We start from the raw sequence: 25,706 nt of genomic DNA on the forward strand, positions 1-25,706 counted from the left end.
ACAAAATGGAACTGTCGTTACCCAGTGTTTAATCCGAGAAGTTTGAGATGAATGTACCGTTGCTGCTACTCTTGCTTTTTACTTTTTATCTGCACTCAGTATCCCGTCATACAATCCATGACAGCAAAAAGGCAGGTTCCTTCTCACGTGCGAATACTCTCACAACCATTCTCACTTGTTTCGTCCTTTCTCGCTGGGACAGTTATTATTTTGGTATTAAGATAGTGGCAATAACTAGAATTACTCGAAAAATACTAAACCTGTTGACAAATGATTGTTACATATATTACAAGACGCATTTAGTAACGTAAGTCGGGTTCAGCACTTCAAAAATGGCTCTGAGCACTATCGGACTTAACATCTGTGGTCATAAGTCCCCTAGAACTTAGAAATACTTAAACCTAACTAACCTAAGGACATCACACACATCCATGCCCGACGCAGGATTCGAACCTGCGACCGTAGCAGTCGCGCGGTTCCGGACTGCGCGCCTAGAACCGCTAGACCACCGCGGCCGGCTAGGTTCAGCACTATGCCTAACCATCTACGAATAGGATTAGAGTACTGTGGCCGCACTGGTCCTTACTGCGGCTTTTAAAACGAAGGCAGAAGATCTGCATGTTCACTTTTCGTGCTCATTTTTTGACTTTTAGCTTTCTGTCCCTGACGGTAAAGTGGTCTGTTCAAGTTGTGACCCACTGCAGATTCAGGGTCTTTTCGGACAGATAAAGGGTGACAAACGGGGATTGGAGGTTTCCACATTGCCTAATACGTCGTTGTTAGTGGTGGGAAGGAGGTGCCGCACACGACATGTACTTCGAAAATGTCTGCCACTGCAGTACATGACATAAAAAGCCTGAAAAACCAGCATACTGCTATTCACTTGAAAACCTTCCGTTTCCCCGCTGGTCACCCTATGCCAGGCGAGTTGGTAATTTGTAAAACGGAGTTTCACTCAGGAATAGTTAAGAGACAAGTTCCAACACCAGCGTTTGCCTTACACCATAGGGAAACATTCCAATATCCTTGGCCAAACCCGGGGAAGGAAACTATTTCGAATTACTTCTAGTAGAATCGACGACTTCCTCGAAACATGCAGTACGCCTACGTGGCTATCGCTAACTCCCTTCAGTGGTCATTGAAACACAAAACATAATGACAATATTGCCGAAAATCTGATATGTATCTGGAATACACTACTTAAAGCCTTTTCGTTGGTGTGTGTTACTGATAATTAACTGGAATGCCATCACAGTACAAAAGTGCGTATTATGATGCAATTGTAATGTGAAAGAAAACTGAGGACATCTTAGATGACGGTCAGTTTGGCTTTAGGAAAGATAAGGCACCAGAGGGGCAGTTCTGACATTCCGCTTGAAGCAAGTGTTTAGAAAAGTCGAGGCACCTTCATGGGATTTGTCGACCTAGGAAAAGTGTTCGATAACTCAAAAAGGGTCAAGGTGTTCGAGATTCGACGTTTCGTTGAATGGTTCTCGCGTTGACACTTGGTGATGGTCCAGCATTGAAATTTGGGGAAGGGTAGCACTTCTGTCACGTTGAACGATTCTCTTCAGTCGTCGTTGGTCCAGTTCTTGCAGGATCTTTTTCCGGCCGCAGGGATGTTGGAGAGTTGATGTTTTACCGGATTCCTGATGTTCACGGTACACTCCTGAAATGGTCGTACGGAAAAATTTCCACTTCATCGTTACCTCGGAGATGATGTGTCCCATCACCCGTGCGCCGACAATAACACCACTTCAAACTCACTTAAATCCTGATAACCTGTCATTGCAGCAGCAGTTAACCGATATAACAACTGCGCCAGGCACTTGTTGTCTTATATATACGTTGCTGACCGCAGCGCCGTATTCTGAGTGTTTAGGTCTGTCTGTATTTGAATACACATGCCTATACCAGTTTCTTTGGCGCTTCAGTGTATATATAACAGAAATTTAGAATACGCTACATGATGAGAAAAAAAATCTTCTGCTCATGCAGACTGATAATACGAAGACGATGCTACATACCATTAGAATGGGAATATCCGGGTAGTCGATAGCTGAATGCGTTCTTCGTACGAACGCTTTAAAAATGACGAATGCTGAGCAGCGCGAGGGAACTTTGCAATACTCGTTGTTCCAGCGGCTCACCTCAGAGTGCTAACACAGGCGAAACATCGAGTTGGAAACTTTTCCAGGCGTTCCTTATCTCGCTTAGGAAATCTAGTCAGATGGAAAGCGCAGGAAAAAGCAGCGTGTGATCTAAGACAGTCCTTCCCACTCCCCCATCAACACTACCTCCACATTTCTCTCTCATACCTTTCCCTCAAACTTAGCACGAAGTCAGCTACACTAAGTAAGTCGTTAGTGGCAAACCAAGAAGATATACTGACAGCACTTACTCAAAGAATTATGTCTGTATATGTTTATGTGGATTAGAATCGTCTGGTCTGAAAATCAATACACAGTTCAATCCTACGGCGTAATCTCTCGTATTTTTATGATGCAAAAAGCAGGAAATACGAAACAGACTGAGACCTTTCTTTTGTTTTATACTTTGTGGTATTTCACGCTGATTTAATCGGCTCTTGACTTCTTTTTGTGGGGTGTTTTATATAATCTGCATTACCAGTACAGTAGTTGTAAAGCAATTAAACGCACAATCCTAGATTGAAGTCTAATCTGCATAAAGACCGATAGCAAATCGCCCTACGCCACAGTGGCCAAAACTGAAATCGTAAACAGATAAGTGAATTCTAGAACATATGTGTGATTTTCCTGAGACCATCAATCGTCATTATATTTTAGAGTGGTCTACCAGGTTGACAGTTACACATCTACACACCCAATCATCGGAAGATAGTGCACAAAAAGGGAGGCGGCAATCTTTCTCTCTTCGTGTGAAGTTCTCAGCTGGTAAATTGGGCAGAGTCTTCCTTATAGAAATATCGGATGGCTTACGTACGTATCAACTAGGGACAATATGACTAGTAGTAGTAACTCTTAGATCAAGTTACGAGAACTTGCAGAACATTTACGAGCAAATTCATTGTAGTTGAGCAAAATATTTTGTCCTAGAATATTCAGAGTGTGTTCATCCATCTTTTTTAGTGGGAGAGTGATTGAATGGAGGCACTATGGATAATACGATCAAAGCTATGCGATCCAAAATCAAAATGTGCTCATTGTGGCATTCTACATCTATACGACTATTCTGTAGTTCACAATTAAACGTCTGGCAGAGGGTTCATCGAACCACCTTCAAGTTCGTTCTCTACCTTCCCACTCTCGAACAGCAGGCGGGAAAAACGAAGCTCCGATTTCTCTTATTTTAGTATGATGATGATTTATTTCTCCCTATGTAGATGGACGCCGAAAGAATATTTTCGCATTCAGAGATTAGTGACTGAAAATTCATGTGGAGTTCCTACCGTAACAAAACTCGCCTTTGTTTTAATGATTGGCAACCCAATTTATACCAGTGACACTCTCTACCCCACTTCTCTACACTACAGAACAATATCCCATTCTTTCAGTCTCCACCCAATTTCTCGATAGTACAGAACGATATGCCCTTCTTCGAATTTCTATCTAGTCCGTCAGTCCTATCTGATACAGACTCGCCATAGCGCAGCAATACTCCAGAACACGACAGACAAGCGTAGTGAAGATAATCTGTTTAGTGGACCTGTGGTATGTTTTACCAGTAAGTCTTTGGCTCACTTTCCGTGCAACATTATCTATGTGATCGTTATTCTTGAAAGTAATCCATAAGTATTTAGTTGAGTTCACAGTCTTTGGATTTTTGTGATTTGTCGAGTAACCGAAGTTTAGCGGACTCCTTTTAGTACTCATGTGGATGATTTCACACTTTTCATTGCTTACAATCACTATAAGACAAGAGGTAAAACCACAGAGCTGCCTCAAAAATGTGTATTTTGCACCTGTTGTCAGGGTAACGTTCTTTTATACGATTCTTCTTCGCGAATGGCGCCGAACATTTTGGTAGCTATCGACCACAAATGTATCTTAACTTTCTGGTGAAAAATGTTTAATGGACCAGTTCATGTTACCGGGACTGTTTCAATTACTTACACACTATCTGCAGCCAACATGTGACTCGCGTAGGCTGTAGCTAGAAGTACCGAATTGTCGACTTATGTCATGTGGCCGCTTGCCATCAGCGAGAGATGGCCGGATGGCCCCTCCTGCATTACGAGTGGGACTCCGGCCAAGATACACCTGTCTGACCGCCGGAGTGGAACGTGTTGCCAAATAAACAAGACCAGAGACGTACGACGACTGTGACAAGTGGGTGGGTGGGGTGGATACGGTGACGTGACGGCGCCTGACGTACAACACACGAGCCCCGCGAATAACAACAGCCTGGGATTGCTTTTATATGCTGCCGTTGTCTGCGTTAGCTGATCCATGCCAAGGGCAGCGGAACAGTAATGTCGAGATAGGCTATTCGCCTCTCTCATTTTTTTGGTCTAAGCGCAATTTCGGAATTTTAACCTTCCATTCTTTCATTTTTTGACATTAAATTTGGAGAGTGTTGCACTCATACCGTTCTAGAACGTTACCTCATCAAATATAAAGAGTAAATATTACTGCTACTACTACTACTACTACTACTACTACTACTACAATAATAATAATAATAATAAAAATAATCGGGCATGGTTTTAGTGACCAGGGAACCAGCTTACGTTACTGTTAGATTGTACTATATAACATCCACGATTATATTTCTTTTATTACGAGTGGAATATGAAAGTGTGGATAATATTCATTCAATTATGTAATTATTTCTTAAAAAGATGATAATTATGTAAAATAGAGACAATATTTATCTCACATTCTTTGTTAATGTATGTCACTCTTTTGTTTTGTACCCTTTTGTCGTCTTCTACTGATGTACATCGCTGACGCAAGACGCGAATCGATTTGAGGTCTGTTAAATGAAAAACGTTTAATGTAAAATTATTGTGCTTTTATGTTCATTTGCTGGTAAAACAAATAGAGCCAAATTCGTTAAAACTATTTATGATTAATTATTGAAAATTCACTTCCTCTTAATTATAATTTTGTATTAATTGTTTTATCATAGCTGCAAGAAGCGCAGCCATTGTTAGTTGCGATTATATAGCAACTTCGTCTGTACTTCTAGTTGAAAATAGCATAGGTTTGTATTAAACTAATTTTCAAAACAATTTAATAATTTTTTTACTGGTGGCATCAATTTAAATGATATAAACGATTTATTGGGAAAAGGAAAATCTTAATTAAAAAAGAAATCCTCTATCTTTTGTTGGCCGCCATCTTAACTTTTATCACAGCTGCAAATTTAAATTACCTGAAACCGCAAACTTTCAGTATTCTGATGTGTAAGAAATAAATGTGCACCGGTGGTACTGAACTCTGTTTATAAAAGAAAAAATTAATCGAATCAGACTGCATTTTCTAAGAACAGTGCTGATGGTATTTATTGTTGAACAAGATTTCATTGCTGATGTATGTGGCCAAAATTAAACTACGCAGGAATCACGGAGAAAAATATTTCTGGTAGCGTATGTCAGTGTTGTGTGCCGGTGGTATTCTGTGGCTCCCTTTCATGATCAATTTGCTAAGAATAATTAAATCCATCGAAGACAAAAATTATAAAAGCTCTGATGTACGATCTGTAATTTTAGTGATATGAACACAGTTTACAGTCAACATTATTACACTGTGTCAGGTGGTATTCTTGTGCAATTTGAACAAAATAATTATCCGGGAGAAGTTGTAGTTTGAATAATGCATTATACCTGTGTATAATATTGTCAGTATCATTTACAAAATCAAATCAATGCAGCTGTTATATGAAAAAAACACAAAAAACAGAGCGAATTCAAACCGCAGAATACCATAGAGTACCGTATCATTCATATTCATTGCACTTGTCGGTGTTGATGATACACGAAAAACCGCCACAACTAGAGCAAGGTGGTAGTAGAACACCACTTAAGTCTTAATGGAAATCATTAAATGATGTATTGTACTAGTGTTCGTTTTTATTTGTAATCCTGATTCGACAACGTAGAACCGACGTGACCCTTTGGCAGTGAAACAGTGATACTGTAGGCAGCTGACGCCACTATACATAATTTATATCCTTAGCACACAGTAACAGGCGTATAATTATTTCTTCAACAAAAAGTGTTCTGGTATCAGACTCTGATGTACAATTGAGAAAAACGTTTCTGAAACTGTTAAGGAGGAAAATTGTCGGTGACGGCGAGAACACAAGGAGGTTGTCAATGACATGTTGAGCTAGCATGTAAGAAAAGAACAGCTTATTAGACCAAGTTACGAAGACAACACTAAACCAACCGAAAGGCACATAAAAAATTAATCAAGACAGTACTGTTATCACATCAGACAATTAGCAAGCTTTTGCACTACAAGTAATCCTAAAACAAAAATCTATAACGGGCTGTCTACGAGTGAAAGCGTATCACGTTTGCCTACCGTTAGCAGAGTTCTTAACCAACGAGCTGTCCTGAAAAGAATAAAGAACCACTTTTCGATTTTTACCTGTCGGCATGTCTCTCTGAGCTTACCAAGCTGTCTTGCAAACAGCAGCGTATAATGAAGAGTGATACATGATTTCTAGAGAGAATGCCATTTTGCAGACACTTTGACACAGGTACACCAGGTGATCTAAAAGTCAGTATAAATCTGAAAACTTAATAAACCACGGAATAATGTAGATAGAGAGGTAAAAATTGACACATATGCTTGGAATGACATGGGGTTTTATTAGAATAAAAAGAAAAAAAATCACAAAATGTCCGACAGATGGCGCTGGACAGCAAAACGTCAGTGACTGCTCATGACAATCGTGTGTAAAAGGAGCTGTAATGAGAGAGAGAATCAGATGCGCCAGCAGTCGCAGCATCATCCCCAGCCTGCTGGAACGTACGGTGTTTATGCACGATGGCGTTCCACCCCATATTGCTAGACGAGTGAAAGATGTCTTGCGCGCGTCGTTTGGTGATGATCGTGTGCTCAGCCGCCACTTTCGTCATGCTTGGCCTCCCAGGTCCCCAGACCTCAGTCCGTGCGATTATTGGCTTTGGGGTTACCTGAAGTCGCAATTATCGTGATCGACCGACATCTCTAGGGATGCTGAAAGACGAACATCCGACGCCAATGCCTCCGGACATGCTTTACAGTGCTGTTCACAACATTATTCCTCGACTACAGCTACTGTTGGGGAATGATGGTGGACATACAGAGCATTTCCTGTAAAGATCATCATCTTTCCTTTGTCTTACTTTCTTATGCTACTTATTGCTATTCTGATCAGATGAAGCGCCATCTGTCGGACATTTTTGAACTTTTGCGTTTTTTTGGTTCTAATAAAACCCCATGTCATTCCAAGCATGTGTGTCATTTTGTACCTCTCTATCTACATTATTCCGTGATTTATTTAGTTTCCAAATTTATACTGACTTTTTGATCACCCGGAATTTATCTGTTTGCTGCTATTTACTTATAACTTGCCATTTAGCAGCCAAAACAGATTGAATTTAACGCTGTTTTAAACTAAACAGTTATTACACGCGGGGCATTCATTCAAGAACTGACGCAATACTTTTTTTTTCTGAAAGCAGGTTGGTGTTATTCAGCATTCCCATACACCGTATTATTCCCCAATCTTTTGGCTGCAAAACCATATTTTTCATCATAATTGTTCAACGTGAGGGCTTCAAGCCACCTTACTTTGAGGGCCTGTGTGCCCTTATGGTACCATTCTACTGGTCGACGCCGGAGTAAATGTCTTTCTGAATCAGCATCTCCCCCTCATCCATGTAGTGCTTCCCGTGGACTGCATCCTTCATTGCGTCTTTTCCTTCGGAGACTATGATTTGCCGTTTTGTATACGGTTCGAAGAGATGAACGTATGTTTCATCGGCCGTGACTAAGTTCGACAAAAAATTGTCTCGATCAGCCTCTTAACGTGCAAGCAATCCTACAGAAATGACTCTTCGTTGCTCTGTATGGTGTTCTACTCGTATTAGGCGGCGAGGAATCCAGCGGGCACATACCTGTGGGCGTTTCAACTGGTGCACTATCAACAGAGAAGTTCAGTTTTGTTTGTTTGTGATGCGTCCATCACCCTGAATGAGTGTGTCCGCACGTTCCAACACTGCAGGAGTCACAGCTGTGTGCAGCTGGCTGGCGCGCAGGAAATCGGACAGGTTTGCGCGACTTTGTTGTCGAAGCGCGTATGAGTTCAGCGAGCTTTGGTTTTCAGAAAAAATAAAAGATCGTGTGGCATTGTTGGCCGAGAGGCCCCGTCCGGTGCAAGGCTTATTTCAGGCGACGCCACATTGGGCGACTTGCGCTTCGGTCATGATGTGGAGGACTCAACACCCAGTCCACGGCCGGAGAAAAAAATCTCCAACCCGGCCGGGAATCGAACCCGGGCCTGCTGCATGGTAAGCAAGTACACTACCACTCAGCTAAGCAGGCGGACTTTCGCCAAAAGAGACTGAATGACAGCTCTCTGCTTGGATCGCACCTCCACTGCAGACGCCATTTTGAAGGCTACGTATAGTGCCGCCAGCTATTAGAACTTCATGAAATTACTAGGGCTGAAGCGGGAATATAACAAATTCCGTTTCTTCTCAACCGAAACTGACAAAACTGTGTTGCATTACTTATTGAACTCGACTAATGTCTGAAGTAGTACTGGAGGGGACCGACACCATGAACCCTGCAGGGCCGTCCATAAGAGTACGAGGCAGTGTCGACCTCTTCTAAAGAGCACGTTGCAAAGCATTCCAGATATGCTCAATAATGTTCCTGTCTGGGGCGTTTGGTGGCAATCGGAAGTTTTTAAACTTAGAAGAGTGTTCCTGGAGACACTCTGTAGCAATTCTGGACGTGTGGGGTGTCGCATTGTCCCACTTGAATTGTCCAAGTTCGTCGGAAAGCACAACGAACATCAGTGGATGCAGATGATCAGACAGGATGCTTACATGTCACCTATCAGAGTCCTATCTAGACGTATCAGATGTCCGATGTCACTCCCACTGCACTCGCCCCACACCATTAGAGGGCCTCCACCAGCTTGAACAGTCCCCTGCTGACACTCAGGGTCCTTGGATTCATGACGTTGTCTCCATACCTGTACGCGTCCATCCACTCGATACAATTTGAAACGAGACTCGTCCGACCAGGCTACATGTTTCCAGTCGTCAACAGTCCAATGTCGGTGTTGACGGGCCCAGGTGAGGCGTAAAGCTTTGTGTCGTGCAGTCATCAAGGGTACACGACTGGGCCTTCGACTCCGAAAGCCCATATTGATGATGTTTCGTTGAATGGTTCACACACTGACACTTGTTGATGGCCCAGCACTGAAATTTGCAGCAATATGTGAAGGGTTGCACTTCTGCTCGTTGAACGAGTCTCTTCAGTTGTCGTTGGTCCCGTTCGCAGCGATGTTGCAGATCTGATGTTTTACCGGATTCATGATATTCTCGGTATACTCGTAAAATGGTCGTATGGGAAAATCCCCACTTCATCGCTACCTAAGAGATACTGTGTCCCATCGCTCGTGCGCCGACTATAACACCACGTACAAACGCACTTAAATCTTGATAACCTGCCATTGTAGCAGCAGTACTGATTTAACAACAGCGCCAGACACTTGTTTCATATATGCGTTGTCGAACGCAGCGCCGTATTTTGCCTGTTTACATATGTCTGTTTTTGAATACGCATACCTATAACAGTTTCTTTGGCGTTTCATTGTAAATATGTGGAATTCGGTGGCCGGGGGTGTGCGGTTAACTCATCCTGGTGCTCTTCGAACCACGCACGTACCCTGCGAGATTATGACAGGTTGCATTGTCCTGGTGGTAGATGCCGAGGAAAAACAAATTTCATGTCGGGGTGGACATGGTCCTCAAGGATAGATGCATACTTATGCTGATCTACTGTACCTTCAAGAATGGCGAGATGACCCAGTGAATACCACAAAAACGTTCCGCAGAACATAAGCCTCCCTCCTCCAATCTTAATCCCTCCGACGATTGTTGCAGAGTGTTTGCTTTCAGTCCCATGGAGCATATAACGTGATTTATTTGCAGAGGCCACATGTTACCACCCAGTGGACATCCATATATGGTTAGGCGTGCAAATTACAGCCTTCGTCGCCGATGAACGGAAGTCGGCGTGGGTGCATGAACTTTGAGCCTGCTGCTGAAGCCCATGTCGTACCCGAAGAAACTTATGAAGCCTCTTTCTTGCTTAATTCGTGCCATTATCAATACTAGAGGCGGTTTTACTCTATATTTCTGTATTGTCCTCTGACGGGAGGAGGTGATTTTTTTTCTATTAGTTGCTCTCTTTGTCTATTGTTTGGTTCTGTTTGATTTCTCACAGCCAGTCTCTTGTGTTCTAGTTCCCTCACATTTACTGAATACTGTACCTGTTTTTATTCTTTCGGAACAAAATACGATGATACAAATTCCAGTGTGTCATGCCCCTTGCCCCTTATTGGGTACCTGTGTTGCAAGATTTTTCTGTCTTGTGAGTCGAGCATTGACCAACACACTTTCATTCCCTAGTTCACAGAGTTCCACGTATGTCGCCATTCTATCGTTAAGTGATCATCACTTTCTGCTTTAGTTACTGCAAACTAGTCTCCTTTCCGTTCACTTTTTTATCAGCAAGCTGTCGCCTTCTTAAGCACATCTAAACCTGAGGGACAGGTGCCTCGTACTAGTTATGCTTCCTCTGAAGTGTCCTGAATGCCACTGTCAACTGCAGCAACTCTAGTGTTGGGAGCCTTCGTATCGTCGTTACCGGTTTTATTGATTTCAGCCTGCGTACCCACATACCGGTTCCAGAGCTGGTAACAGCACTCATGTCCAGCGCTCAGATGCAGTATTTTTGATTTTGGAAGAGCTTGTGACTCAGGAGCACAAATACGCTTATTATCGTAAGTGATATCAAACGAAAATTGTGACTGGATTTATTTCTTCGTAGGAGGGATGCATCCAGTTACCTTGGATGAAGAGTCACCGACTGATGTAGTAGGAACCTCTTTTATATCCCACGGGAATTTTATTCGGGCGCTTGCTACTTGTAGTAGATATTAACGACCTTGCAGACAAAACTTTTATTAATAGTATATGCATCTTCATGTTTTAACGGCGCGATTATTGATTCATTGAATTTTGGACATGCAGGTCGCATAAATTTCTTGCAACTCTTAGTATTTTGGACTTGTACCTTTCGGTCATTTTCAGAGCGTGCCGAAAACCTGACGCTAAAGCACTCTCTTCATTCATTTAAATCCGCCGACCGCGCTACTGGGCATGCTGCCACAGATACACAACCGCCAGATACGCTGACTGACGGCAAAGTAGTTCGGTTAAATTGAATCGTGGTTACGTGATCGATCTGTACTGGGATTCCGATTACCCATTATGAGCTGCACCGTAGCGACGTCTTTGCAAGTTTATTAAAGAAGACGTCGGATTCCATGAACTGCCCAGGCTTAAACCACCATCCCTACTAATAAAATTCTTCGCAAAACGAATTTCAACTGCTTCTTTCGCCACCGAAACACGAAAAGATGAAGTCGACCCTAGGATTTCGACATTGCAATACGTCAGAGAGAACGACGTCGACACAATGCTCCGTCACAGCCAAATTATTGGGCTTTAAGAGCCCGCTGTTTCGTGCATCTTTCATAGGCTGTACGATAGGCCACACTCGTAGGGACGCTTGCGAACCCTAGTCTTACTTAGCGTCAAGTAATCTTTGACGAAACATGAAAGTGGTGCCGTCATCGGTGGAGACCGAAAAATAACTTTGTGCTTGGCGAGGATCCGTGTTATTTTTGATGATAGACTTCCCACGTATGGCAGGAAAGCCGTGGATCTAATTTCTTTCTGTCTCTGTCTTCTTCATTGTTCTTATACCTATCTTTGGTTTTATTCGTACTGTCTTACGTATCTGTCATGAATAATAAAGTTACTGCAAAAACATCTTTTAAGTGTAGGAGCCCATCCTAGAGACACCTGTCGTCGGTAGTGACATGTGCTCTGTCAAGTAAAGCTCTGCGGACACTCCTCGGCTGGGTAGGATCGTACATTTGTTACCGGCAAATTGCGAAAGCCAGAATTTTATGGAATGCTTCGGGAATATGTAGAACACCGCAAGTCATTAGAGTATGAACTGTATCTTATTCAATACTTTGCCTAGGTATTTAATAGAATACCGGCTATGTTTAACGGAAAGTTAAAATGAAAGAATTTAAATATTTTTTTCAGATACAAGATCCACAAACATCACTGCTGAAAATGTCACTTCGATTCTGCTTTCTGCAATAAATAAAACATAAAAGAAGTACAGCTTCAACGTATCTGAAAATTGATTGTTTAAATTCCGTTATTGTCTATTATACATTTCTAACAATTGTTAACAACTTTCTTTTTCAGTTTTGTATTACATATTAGCAGTTACTAAAAAGTATTAAAACACATGTAATTCAGGTTATGCCAATTTTCAGACACGCACAACTGTGATAAATTTCGTGACTTAATTCAACCTTCACTAAATATTTAAGTTTCTAATTTAAAAATGTTATTTCATTGTGATATTGTACTTCGTCTGTGCCCATTTCGTAGTTTATAAAATACCCAGCCATTTTATACAATTCTTAGGAAAATAAAATTAAACACCTTGCCGAACAGTTCTAGGCATTCTATACATTGCCTTGATCAGACACTTTGCTAGGGAATGTGTTATTAGCAAACTCATACTCTTCGCAGATGATGTAGTTATCTATAGTGTACTGTCTGAAAATCACTGCACAAATATTCAGTAAGATCTTTAGATGATTGCAGAAGTGAAAAGATAGGCAACTCGCTTTAAATGTTCAGAAATGTAAAAACTGTGCACTTCAAAAAACGAAAAATGTAGTATTCTGTTAGTGCAATACCGGGTCGTAATTGGAATCAGTCAACTCAAACGAATATCACTTTGTAGGAATATGAAATGGAACTATTACTTAGGCTCAATCGCAGGTAATCAGTTGGTAGACTTCGGTTCACTGACGAAATCCTGGGAGAATGTATTGAATATACAAGGCACACTGCTCACAAAGTACTGGTGCGGTGATCGTAACATGTTGCAGATGTTCTGAAGAAAGCCTACTTAGTTTCAACAACCAGCAGTAAATGATAATCTAGAACTACATTATAACCCCCTACGTACGATGCCCGTAGGGGTCGGGAGGACAAAACCTAATTACAGCGCACACAGACGGGCTCAGACATTCTTTCCGCACTCCTTATCTCAGTGGGAAGTTAAGTGTTTTCCATAAACTACACAAAGGCCTACCACAAGTCTCTGTATTAGCTTCTTCTCTCAGATATATCAACAACAGCATCTAGAAAACTAATGTATGCGGATGATATTTCCATCAGGATCCAAAGTTCGAGCTTTGCGCAAAGTGAGGATGTTCCGATAGAAGACATTGGCATAATCAGTGAATATAGTGAATATTTCAGAAATTGGGGGCTCCAGCCGAACCAAAACAAAACTGAAGTCACATCGTTTCATGTTAACAACAGAGAAACTCAAAGAACTCTCGCCGTTCACTATTATGCGATCAAAATGAAACATAATCCACACCCTACGTACCTCGGTGCAACTTTCGACAGAACACTTACCTTGAGACAACGCCTGAAAAAATTATCAGCAAAACGCAAAACTAGAACTAACCCGGTTCAGAAACTGGCAGATACCCTTTGGGGTGCTACCACCAAAATTTCAAGATTTAGCACAGTATCCCTCATTCACTCATTGTAGGATACTATGGTCCTGTGTGGATCAATAATTGCTATACCAACCTTGCCGATAGCCAGCTAAACCAGGCAACGTGAACAATGAGTGGAACTATTAGAACAACTCTCCTCCAGTGGGTACCATTACTGACTTATGTCCGACCTCCCCAAACCGGACGACTGGCAGCTCTGAAATCACAGATGGAAAAATATAATGCCAACCCATCCTTTCCCATTCATGCAAATTTCCTTAAACGGCGGCAACTGAGACGTAAGTCAGGATATCCACCTGCAGCAGTTGCCAACCGACTCAGTGAGTTCAACATCAATAATAACTGAACATCACTTTGGCAACATCAGACTGTCACGAATTCCCAACTCTTAACAGGTCCACCTTTGAAGGTACCAGGACTTTCATTTTCCAGAATGGTGCAACATCAACAGGATTCGCACAAACGGTTGGTATCTGATAATGATGATGATGATTATGATTGGTTTGTGGGGCACTCAACTGCGTTGTCATCAGTACCCGTACAAAATCCCAATTTTTATACAGTCCAAGTTTTTACTCAATCCTATCGAGCTCCTGTCACGAATGATGATGATGATGATGATGATGATGAGGAGGAGGAGGAGGAGGAGGAGGGTGATGAGGATGAGGAGGAGGGTGATGAGGATGAGGAGGAGGGCGATGAGGATGAGGAGGAGGGTGATGAGGATGAGGAGGAGGGTGATGAGAATGAGGAGGAGGGCGATGAAGATGAGGAGGAGGGCAATGAGGATGAGGAGGAAGGCGATGAGGATGAGGAGGAGGGCGATGAGGAGGAGGAGGAGGGCGATGAGGATGAGGAGGAGGGCGATGAGGATGAGGAGGAGGGCGATGAGGATGAGGACAATGAGGATGAGGATGAGGACGATGAGGACGAGGACGATGACGATGAGGACGAGGACGAGGACGATGAGGAGGACGAGGATGATGACGATGAGGAGGAGGACGAGGACGATGAAGAGGAGGACAATGACGATGAGGATGATGAGGAGGACAATGACGATGAGGATGATGAGGAGGACAATGACGATGAGGATGATGAGGAGGACAATGACGATGAGGATGATGAGGAGGACAATGACGATGAGGATGATGAGGATGATGATGACGATGAGGATGATGAGGAGTAGGAGGATGATGAGGAGTAGGAGCATGAGGAGGAGTAGGAGCATGAGGAGGAGTAGGAGCATGAGGAGGAGTAGGAGCATGAGGAGGAGTAGGAGCATGAGGAGGAGTAGGAGCATGAGGAGGAGTAGGAGCATGAGGAGGAGTAGGAGCATGAGGAGGAGTAGGAGCATGAGGAGGAGTAGGAGCATGAGGAGGAGTAGGAGCATGAGGAGGAGTAGGAGCATGAGGAGGAGTAGGAGCATGAGGAGGAGTAGGAGCATGAGGAGGAGTAGGAGCATGAGGAGGAGTAGGAGCATGAGGAGGAGTAGGAGCATGAGGAGGAGTAGGAGGATGAGGAGGAGTAGGAGGATGAGGAGGAGTAGGAGGATGAGGAGGAGTAGGAGGATGAGGAGGAGTAGGAGGATGAGGAGGAGTAGGAGGATGAGGAGGAGTAGGAGGATGAGGAGGAGTAGGAGGATGAGGAGGAGTAGGAGGATGAGGAGGAGTAGGAGGATGAGGAGGAGTAGGAGGATTAGGAGGATGAGGAGTGGTAGGAGGATGAGGAGTAGTAGGAGGATGAGGAGTAGTAGGAGGATGAGGAGTAGGAGGATGAGGAGTAGGAGGATGAGGAGTAGGAGGATGAGGAGTAGGAGGATGAGGAGTAGGAGGATGAGGAGTAGGAGGATGAGGAGGAGGAGGAGGAGGATGAGGATGAGGAGGAGGAGGATGAGGATGAGGAGTAGGAGGATGAGGATGGCAACACCTAGTCCCCGGGCAGTGAAAAACAAACAGTTGAAACATTCTGGCAGATTAAAACTTTGTGCCGGACCAAGACTCGAACTCGGGACCTTTGCCTTTCGCGGGCAATTGCTCTACTATCTGAGCTACCGAAGCACGACTCACGCCCCGTCCTCACAGCTTTACTTCTGCCAGTACCCCGTCTCCTACCTTATAGATTTCACAGAAGCTCTCCTGTGAGGGCGTGAGTCTTGCCATCGCGGGCAAGTGCTCTTCTATTTGAGCTACCCAAGCAAGGGTCCTGAGTTCGAGTGTCGGTCCGGCACACAGTTTTAATCTGCCAGGAAGTTTCATATCAGGTAGCTCTCCGCTGCAGAGTGAAAATCTCATTCTGGAAACAAACGGTTGTTATCTGTTACAACAGCGTGACATAATAGGGAGCTCCAGAATGCCTTCTATGCAACCGATGTGGAGTTGAAGAAAGAGCAGTCGCCCTCCTCGCCCTGCTTTGCCTCGATAAATCCTTCAGGGATGCTTCATAGGATAACCACGACCTCACCACCGAATAACTGGTATGGCTGACCCACAGTGACCTGCATTTGCATTAAAAAAACAATATTGGACAAAATAGACATATGTTACTTTAGCTTCAGTTTGCAATAGTTATTTTAAGTTTTAATTTGTGGCAGTGTGTGTGCGAGTTCGTACAACTATCTATACACCAGAATTGAAGGGGAACCGCTACAATGGGACGTATCCGTCGTCATACATTTCAAACTGGTGTACGTAGTATGAATGTAGATACGTAGAAATACACGACGACGATTTATAAGCACGTGGAAGAGCTAGAAGTTGGTGGCGAATAAACGCAGATGTGGTAGCGTGCTGGGCGTGAGGCGTTCCAACACGTGCGGCGCAGCCACGCGGAAGGCCTGGGACACGTGCTCTGGGAGTGGCAGCGCGCCTGCTACGGTCAGCCGCCGCACCATCTTCAGGCCGCAGCTCTGTGGTCGCGAGGCCCCACAAGTGTCCCGGCGCGCCGTTATGCTTTAATAACGCCACGCCGCGCCACGTTCAGGGCAGCCAGCGCTTTGCTCCCTCCCTGACAGCCGATCGCACGTTCCTCACGGCTCTGGGGGGAAAGCAAATGAAACCCGACAATAGAACTGTGACGAAATATTCCTGACATGTTCCACATACGCTGATGGAAAAAAAAAAAAAAACTAGCAACAGCAACGAGGAGCTGTGCGATATAAACATCCATAAGTATGTTTCTACATCTTAAAGATGATGTCTATTCGAATATTGCACCAGTCGCCTAAGACTGTAAGGATGCAAATCAGGTTTGCTTTAAATGCACGCTGTAACGGTCGTGAGCGTTAGTTACCTTTGAGATCCAACGTGGTGAGTTTGGATGTTAATCAAGAATGCTTTTAAGGTGATAAAGACGCCATTACACCACCTTTCTAAATTTTAACGAGATCGTGTAATACGGCTATGAGAAGCTGGATGTTCCTCCCGCGGTACAGCAAAAAGACTTGGCAGGAATGTAGCCGCTGTACGTAATTGGAGGCACCAGTGGTCTGGTCTCAACAAGACCGGGTTCCGGGCACCACCGAGAGAGAAGACCGTCCTGTTCGGCGTATGGTTCTGGCGTATCTGTGGCAGCAGTTTCAGCAGCAGTAGGCACCACAGTGACGCAATAAACTTTTACAAATCGATAACTTCACGGACAGCTCCGAGCCAGATACCGTGTAGCGTGCAATTCCACTGACCCCAAGCCACCGCCATATGTGACTTCAGTGGTATCAAGCGAGAAACTGGATTCCAGATCTGTTGTGTTTTCTGATGAAAGCTGGTTCCGCATCGTTGATAGTGACGGCCGTGTGTTGCTTACAAGGATGCCAAGGTAAGGGCCCGAAACCAAACTTTCTGCATGCTAGACACACTGGACCAACACCTGGAGTTTTGGTCTGCGGTGCGATTTCGTATGATAGCAGGAGCGCTCTCGTGGTTATCCCACTCACCATGTCTGTGAAGTTGTACGTTAGTCTGCTGATTCGACCTGTTGTGCTGCCATTCATGATCAGCATTCAAGAGGGTGTTTTCCAACAAGATAACGCTTGCCCACACACCGCTGCTGTAACCCAGCATGCTCTACAGTGTGTCGACACTTTACCTTTACCTGCTCGAACATAGATCTGTCTGCAATCGAACACCTTTGGGACATCGACGGACAACTCCAGCGTCATTCATAACCAGCATTAACAGTCCCTTTATTGACAGACCAAGAGCAATAGGCATATAAGTCTTCCAAATACTGACTTTTGGCACCTGTACAACACTATGCATCCATGCAGTCAACATTTTGGCGGTTACACCAGTTTTCACATTTGCAGCGACTTACCTTGCGGTTACATAAAAATGCAAAATGACAGGTTATCACTTAATTGCGTCACCTAGACAAATATACTCCTGAAATTTCATTGTTCTACATTAATTATTTTTTGGTGTTCCGCCTTTTCTTCCGTCAGTGTATATACCGTTTGTCCTTCCTAGAAGCTGTCAGTTGCTTTTCCTATGGCCTTTCGGCAGCTATTGCTCGTCAGTGTGTGATCCGCAGCGGATAGAAGAAATAGAGAAGATCAGAAACAGCAACGCGTTTCGTTACAGTTTCATTTAGTAAGCTCGATAGCGTCACTGAAATCCTCAGGTAACTGCAGTGGCAGACACAGCAAGGGAGGCGTTCTGTACCACACTGTGGTTTTCTGTTAAAATTCCGCGAGCGTACGTTCCTAGAAAAGTCAACCAAGATACAGTATTGCTTCATCCTACGTATATTTCACAATAAAAAACAACCATAGATAAAATTAGAAATATTCGAGCCCACACTGAAGCTTACCAACAATCTCTTCCCTCGAACCGTACGCGACTGGAAAAGGGGGAGTGACAGTGGAACACGAAATACCCTTGGCAACACACTGAATTGTGGCTTTCGGTCTATAGATGTTGTAAGTAGGCTGTTTAGGTTTTTATATTGGTAACGCCACGTAGTGCTCTGTATGAAAATCACTGGCTGTGCTGCGTGCAGTCTGTGGCTGCTTTGCATTGTTGTTTGCTATTGTAGTGTTGGGCAGTTGGATCGCCATATGAAACGTCCCCTTAGAAAAATTAATGAATTACTGTGCTGATAAACATCTCATGTTATTCGATTTTCAAACAGCTGAGCAAAACTGAACATACTCAGACATTCACTAAAGTGACACACAATACAGGGTTATTACAAATGATTGAAGCGATTTCACAGCTCTACAATAACTTTATTATTTGAGATATTTTCACAATGCTTTGCACACACATACAAAAACTCAAAAAGTTGTTTTAGGCATTCACAAATGTTCGATATGTGCCCCTTTAGTGATTCGGCAGACATCAAGCCGATAATCAAGTTCCTCCCACACTCGGCGCAACATGTCCCCATCAATGAGTTCGAAAGCATCGTTGATGCGAGCTCGCAGTTCTGGCATGTTTCTTGGTAGAGGAGGTTTAAACACTGAATCTTTCACATAACCCCACAGAAAGAAATCGCATGGGGTTTAGTCGGGAGAGCGTGGAGGCCATGACATGAATTGCTGATCATGATCTCCACCACGACCGATCCATCGGTTTTCCAATCTCCTGTTTAAGAAATGCCGAACATCATGATCGAAGTGCGGTGGAGCACCATCCTGTTGAAAGATGAAGTCGGCGCTGTCGGTCTCCAGTTGTGGCATGAGCCAATTTCCGCGGGCTACGCGTGAAACTTGCCCGCACGCGTTCAACCGTTTCTTCGCTCACTGCAGGCCGACCCGTTCATTTCCCCTTACAGAGGCATCCAGAAGCTTTAAACTGCGCATACCATCGCCGAATGGAGTTAGCAGTTGGTGGATCTTTGTTGAACTTCGTCCTGAAGTGTCGTTCCACTGTTATGACTGACTGATGTGAGTGCATTTCAAGCACGACATACGCTTTCTCGGCTCCTGTCGCCATTTTGTCTCACTGCGCTCTCGAGCGCTCTGGCGGCAGAAACCTGAAGTGCGGCTTCAGCCGAACAAAACTTAAGGAGTTTTTCTACGTATCTGTAGTGTGTCGTGACCATATGTCAATGAATGGAGCTACAGTGAATTTATGAAATCGCTTCAATCATTTGTAATAGCCCTGTATTTTTAGCGCAACGCAATCTGACTTTCAGTAATCCCTACAAAAGAATGGCCCTGACTAACAATAACCTATTCCTTTAATGAATTCTTACCTCACAAAAATCTTCGTTACTCTAACTACTGCAATACACCGAGCGCCAATACTGCCAGCTAAATAAAAGATTCAAACTACTGAAGGCACTAACTGCTGATAGGCATAGTTAGCAAATGAAAGATTTTGATAGAGAAAAAACAATGTATTTACCTTAATATTGTTCAAAAGTCATATTATATATATATCAGATCATGACATCTAGTCTTACAAATTTACTGTCTCTGTCCAGATCATCCGCTCTCAAAACTCCGCCATCTCATTCCCCACACCCACCACTGCTGGCGGCTCACCTCCAACTGCACAACGCTACGCGCTGTTAACAGCCAACTGCCCAACACTACAATAGCAGTATTGCAACAATGCCACCCAGCCACAGACTGCACACAGCACAGCCAGTGATTTTCATACAGAGCGCTACGTAGCGTTACCAATATGAAAACCCTAAACAGCCTACTTACAATGTAAATTTAGATATTTGCAGTTCTGTTTTTGAGACATTTACTTGGCGTTACACCAAACAAATACTGCTCGGCACGTCTTTCATACAACGCCCAGCGCCGACAGAAAGCATCGGTTTGTTCCTCGGTTTGTTTCCCTTTACGAACGAAATTATTTTTAAAGCGAAATTTTACGTATCCATTCAACAGAACGGTCCAAAATTAGAACAGTGCGATATTTGTTTCATCGGCACCAGTCAGCTCGAGCTTGGCCGGTGCTGTTGCTGCCGTAGAACTTGTACGTACCGACAAAATAAATAGAAAACTATAAAAAAAAAAATTGGGATCGCGCTATCGAACGGGCATGGAAATTCCTCTTTAAAAATGATTTTGTTCGTAACAGGAAACAAAGTGGCGCGAACTGTCGGCGTCGGGCGTCACATGAAAGACGTGATGAGCAATGTTTGTGTATGTCGACGCCACCTACACATCGTAATGAGGCAATTTCAAATATCTGCCGAAATAGCAGAGAAATTTCCTGACGACTCTTAGGCGAGAAAATCTGATATTTATCTCTAAGTGTGTACTTCTGCATTTTTTGTTGTGTGAGTGGTATGTCCTGTGCAAAATCAGAGCAACGAAAAGTTAGAGAGGGAGGGAGGGAGGAAGGGTAAATGGTATCTTTACAATTTATCTGAATATGGGGGTTAAAGTGTGGCCTCAATGCAACTGTCGCGCAAACGGAATGCAGTAGGATGTGCCGTACATCAGAGCTGGATGAAGCATGGAGTGGAATTTTAGCAGTGAGAGCGTAAACAAAAACTCTGGAAAAAGAACATTCATCAGATCGGTAAATTTAATAGCACATATGAACTTGTGTAGTGAGTAATATGGTGGTTGCTGTTGGCTGCAGTCTATTACGTCGCATATCAATTAACCCTAGAATTTTGTTTCGCAGTCCCCTGAAATGTCTATGATCTATGGAAGAGGAATGATCAAAGGATGGTTTAATCACGAATACTTACATTCACACGCACTTGATACACTAACAGGATGGAAAAGAACTAAAAACCTTCAGCACAGCACACGTAAGTAGCAAGAGGGGCTGTTCCCTTGATTTTAGCATGCGGGATAAATGAATAAAATTTCTATTGAAATGAAATGCTATAAAAATGAAGCATAATTAATATTCGCAATTAATTCAGATACTCTACAGCGGAATATCACTGTGACCTTGGCACTGAGAACTTTCTCATTACATCACGATCACGTGGTCCTCACAAAGTGTGGACGAAGAAAGTTGTCAAATGAGACGAAATGCACAAAATTCAGTCTTAAAATCACGGAAATCATACCCAATACACATGCTCTCGCGAAAGGGATACTAAACAAAATGAACTGAATCACAATAAACTCAACACGGCTCCACGTGTTTGATTAACAGTTCAACTGAACAATAGCCTAACCGTCCCTGGATTTTAACGCATTTAACTCTCGCAAATTAACAAGTAAAATTTGCCGCACACGATAATAAACTAGGAAAGATGAAAGGGATCATTTACTTTGACTAGCTTTGAAAAACTTACATAAAACACAACATTAAGTTCTCATCGAAAAGGCACACTTACCGCCAGTAGGTCTCACCCGACTCGCGTCCCACAGAACACTCCATGAGCATTCGCTCTCCAACCAAAACCGCTCCCGGTAGCTACGGAAGTGGCCAGAGAAACCCCTATTGTAGCGCTAAACTACACAAAAGGTTCGTCCAAGAAACCTCTTTGCTACCTGGTACGTGTTACCTACAGTTGGCTGTTCTATCACAGTGGCAGACTACTATACTTCCACAGATCTACATACTGAAATCCTTGCACACACTCATTCATACATTCAACTCATCGGACAAGAAGAGGAAAGAAAAGATACATTGAAATATGGTACTTAAATTATCAAACATGCATGTGGGGCTCCGGCAAGTACCAATTACCTAATGAAATGTTAAAACGAAATATGGATTGTATACTGTGGCCACCACAAACATACTCAGCTGCTCAGTCTTTTCCCTTTCCTTCTTTACATCTAGGATAATAGACCATTTGCACCAACAATTCAGGTGCCACTGGCAAAATCATAAAGCGGCTCAGAGACCCTTCAGGGTGGGAGGGAGGGAGGGAGGAATGAAAATGAGGATTTTAAAAACTTAAGGACCAACACTGAGTCAAAAATCTGTATAAAGGTGGAGTAAAGAGAGTCTAATTCCAAGTGGTTAGAGTTGTCGAGTTCTGCCAGCGATTAATGAGCATAAAAGCAAGCTACCGCCCAGTATCCTTGGTGTACATTTAGTGTAGAACCTTAGAACAAAATCTGGGCTCAAATGTAATGACCTTTTTCGAGCAAAATAGTCCCCTCCATGCCAATCAGCATGGATTCCGAAAATATCGATCATGTGGCTCCCAACTTGCGCATTTCTCAAATGTCATCCTGAAAGGCACTGATCAAGGCAGCCAGACAGACGCAACATTTGATGATTTATATTGAAACAGTATTACAGACACGCATATTCTCGAAAGTGCGACCATATGGGGGGCATCGAGAGAGACTTATGACTAGATTGGGGACTTCCTGGCTAGGAGGGAGGATGTAGCAAGTCGTCTGGCATGGAGAGTCATCGAAAGATGTAAAAGCAACTTCAAGTGTGGCGTGGTGAAGTCTGTTGGGGCTTTCAGGAGGACGTGGTCCAAATCCCTGCACGAAATCTGAAGTGTTGGCAGCAAAGCCAACGCCGTGTTGCTAGAGGAGGCCGAAATGCACGCGTTTAATTACACGCAGATTGGAGTGAGGTCTGGAACAGGTCAGAGAAATAAGACTAGCAAAACAGGAAGTAACTGGTATAATACTTAACTTTAATCCACAATTGGTGAACATCTCTCTTGACTGTACATCATTTACATATTAATATAAACTGGTAATGGCGCCTTGCTAGATCGTAGCAAATGACGTAGCTGAAGGCTACGCTAACTATCGTCTCGGAAAATGAGAGCGTATTTGTAAGTTAACCGTCGCTAGCAAAGTCGGCTGTACAACTGGGGGGAGTGCTAGTAAGTCTCTCTAGACCTGCCGTGTGGTGGCGCTCGGTCTGCAATCACTGACAGTGGCGACACGCGGGTTCGACGTATACTAATGGACCGCGGCCTATTTAAAGGCTACCACCTAGCAAGTGTGGTGTCTGGCGGTGACACCACAAAATCCTCATTTAGATTTTCCTTGATTTTCTTAAAAGGATGAAGGAAAATACCTTCATGATTTTTTCGGAAAGGGCTCGGTTGATTTCCGTCCCCAGACCGAGCTTCTCCATCGTCTCTAATAAGATCGTTGTTGACGCGCGTTAAACCCTGATCGTCCTTTCTCTCGTTACAATGGGGAAGGACACAGAGATAATCATCGTCATTATCATCATGATCGTCTGCTTTCGACAAATTCGAAGCACGAACTGTTGCTTTTGAATCTTGCCCCTGTCTAAAAATTTTCTATCAAAGAACGATGTGGATGACGTATGCTACTTAGTAATCACTAATCAGATTACATGGATCATTCTGAAGCTTTTTCTGAGAGATGTTTAGGATGTCAGGCGCGTCCTTGGCACAAACTAATGATCGATTCACTACAGCGTTTGCTGAGATTCAAATGATAAAACTGCGACTTCTATGAAATGATAAAACGAGAAGAAGAAGATTGTATGTCAATTTTCATTCTAAGCAGGTGTATCACTCGCTTCTGCTGTTATTTCCAATCAGAATATGGCATTCATCGTTCCCCTACGACCAGTCTTACCGCTGTGAAATGGAGGATACGAAAGTAATAACACCAGTGCAGTAAGTGCGTATGACGAAGTGGAACGTTCCTGATTCACTCTAAACTACGGTACAGATACGCAGAGGTAAACAAAATTTCTGTAGTATTCATTAGGAATAAAAAATGAATGGTGCAGATTATATTTTCGTTGTTATTTTGAACCTTACATGTGTAAGAGTTCGGTGATCTACGGCCTTCGGTTAAAGGCACAAAACAATTCCCTGGTTCGGCAAAAGTGTTGTAAATTCCTAACTTTATGCTACATAATCAGAACAATAAAGCTGCTCCCATAGTCCCGATAGTCAATGTCTGTGGACAGTGTCATCAAAATGTTCTGTGATCTCAGACCTTCAATTAGCCCTTTGAGAAGATGAGTGTATGATCGTCTCGATGTACAAGATACACTACAAGGTTTATTGGCTGGTCACGGGGATATACAGCGTCATAAAGTCTATACAAAGGAGAAGCTTAAATCAGAAGAATAGGCACATTACGTCCTTTACAGACAATGAAAACAATAGCGAGCCAAGGCGGATGTATAGGAACGTGACGTATCTGCAGCGTAAAATCTTTTCTTCCCGAATAGTCCCGAGTTGCGGATGCCAGAGGTGAAGGAGAGACCGTTCGTTTAAAAGTATGAGAAACAAATTCACAAGCAATTGCTAAATTCTGAAAATAGGAGACCCTACAGGAACAAGTGGTGGGAATAGGTATCAATTGTGTGTCACTTCCGGCTGTAGTTTTACATTTATACAACTGTAAATGTATGTAACATTTGGAGGAAACTACACAATAGGCACAGTGGCTCGGTTACATTGTCCTCTAACATTGTTCTTTAAGTTCATGAGGCACTGCTACTACAGAACTTACGTACAAATTGGAAATGGCATCCCGGGTGCAGTTACAAAAGCAAGTGCATGTGTGATACAACGATAAATGCAAAACCCGTGTTCTTCGATAGCTTCTTGGTATAGAAAACTAACCTGAAGTATGAACATAAAATACATACACGGTGAATCGTCTAATACTTAACATACCTTTTACTTCGTGAATGCTTCATGATATTGAAACGAGATGTTCAGTGAATAATAGTACATAGCTTACCGTCCCAGATTTTGCAGGAAGTAATTTTTTTGTGTAACGATATATATTTTTTGAAGACATTGCTTTTGACAACGTGTATACAGTGATACAAAGCTTATTAAAGTTGACTTTGAACCTTTTTGGCAAAAATGTCCGAGAAATGTTGAAAAATTAAAAGAAAAACGGCTAGAATCAGTTGGTGCGGTGTGAACAGGATGAAGTGGGTCTTTCATGCCAGAACCAGTCACTGGTAACAAGAAGACCATCATACCTGTTAATCACATATTTTGACGAG

The 25,706-nt window shown here is 43.2% G+C and overlaps 1 protein-coding gene across 1 annotated transcript in view; it reads right to left on the reverse strand.

Annotated features, from left to right (window-relative positions):
• Nucleotides 1-12,333: 12,333 nt before the first annotated feature.
• The window catches only part of LOC126199277 (uncharacterized protein DDB_G0271670-like), a 112,143-nt gene continuing 98,770 nt past the window's right edge, over nt 12,334-25,706 (reverse strand). Inside the window, exons 2-4 of the mRNA XM_049936126.1 lie at nt 15,559-15,774; nt 14,801-14,988; nt 12,334-12,388 (exon numbers count right to left, since the gene is read on the reverse strand). Of these exons, the coding sequence (XP_049792083.1) occupies nt 12,334-12,388; nt 14,801-14,988; nt 15,559-15,774 (459 nt within the window). The remainder of the gene's footprint in view (nt 12,389-14,800; nt 14,989-15,558; nt 15,775-25,706) is intronic.

The sequence above is a fragment of the Schistocerca nitens genome, chromosome 1, assembly GCF_023898315.1.
Source record: "Schistocerca nitens isolate TAMUIC-IGC-003100 chromosome 1, iqSchNite1.1, whole genome shotgun sequence".
Classification (NCBI taxonomy): domain Eukaryota; kingdom Metazoa; phylum Arthropoda; class Insecta; order Orthoptera; family Acrididae; genus Schistocerca; species Schistocerca nitens.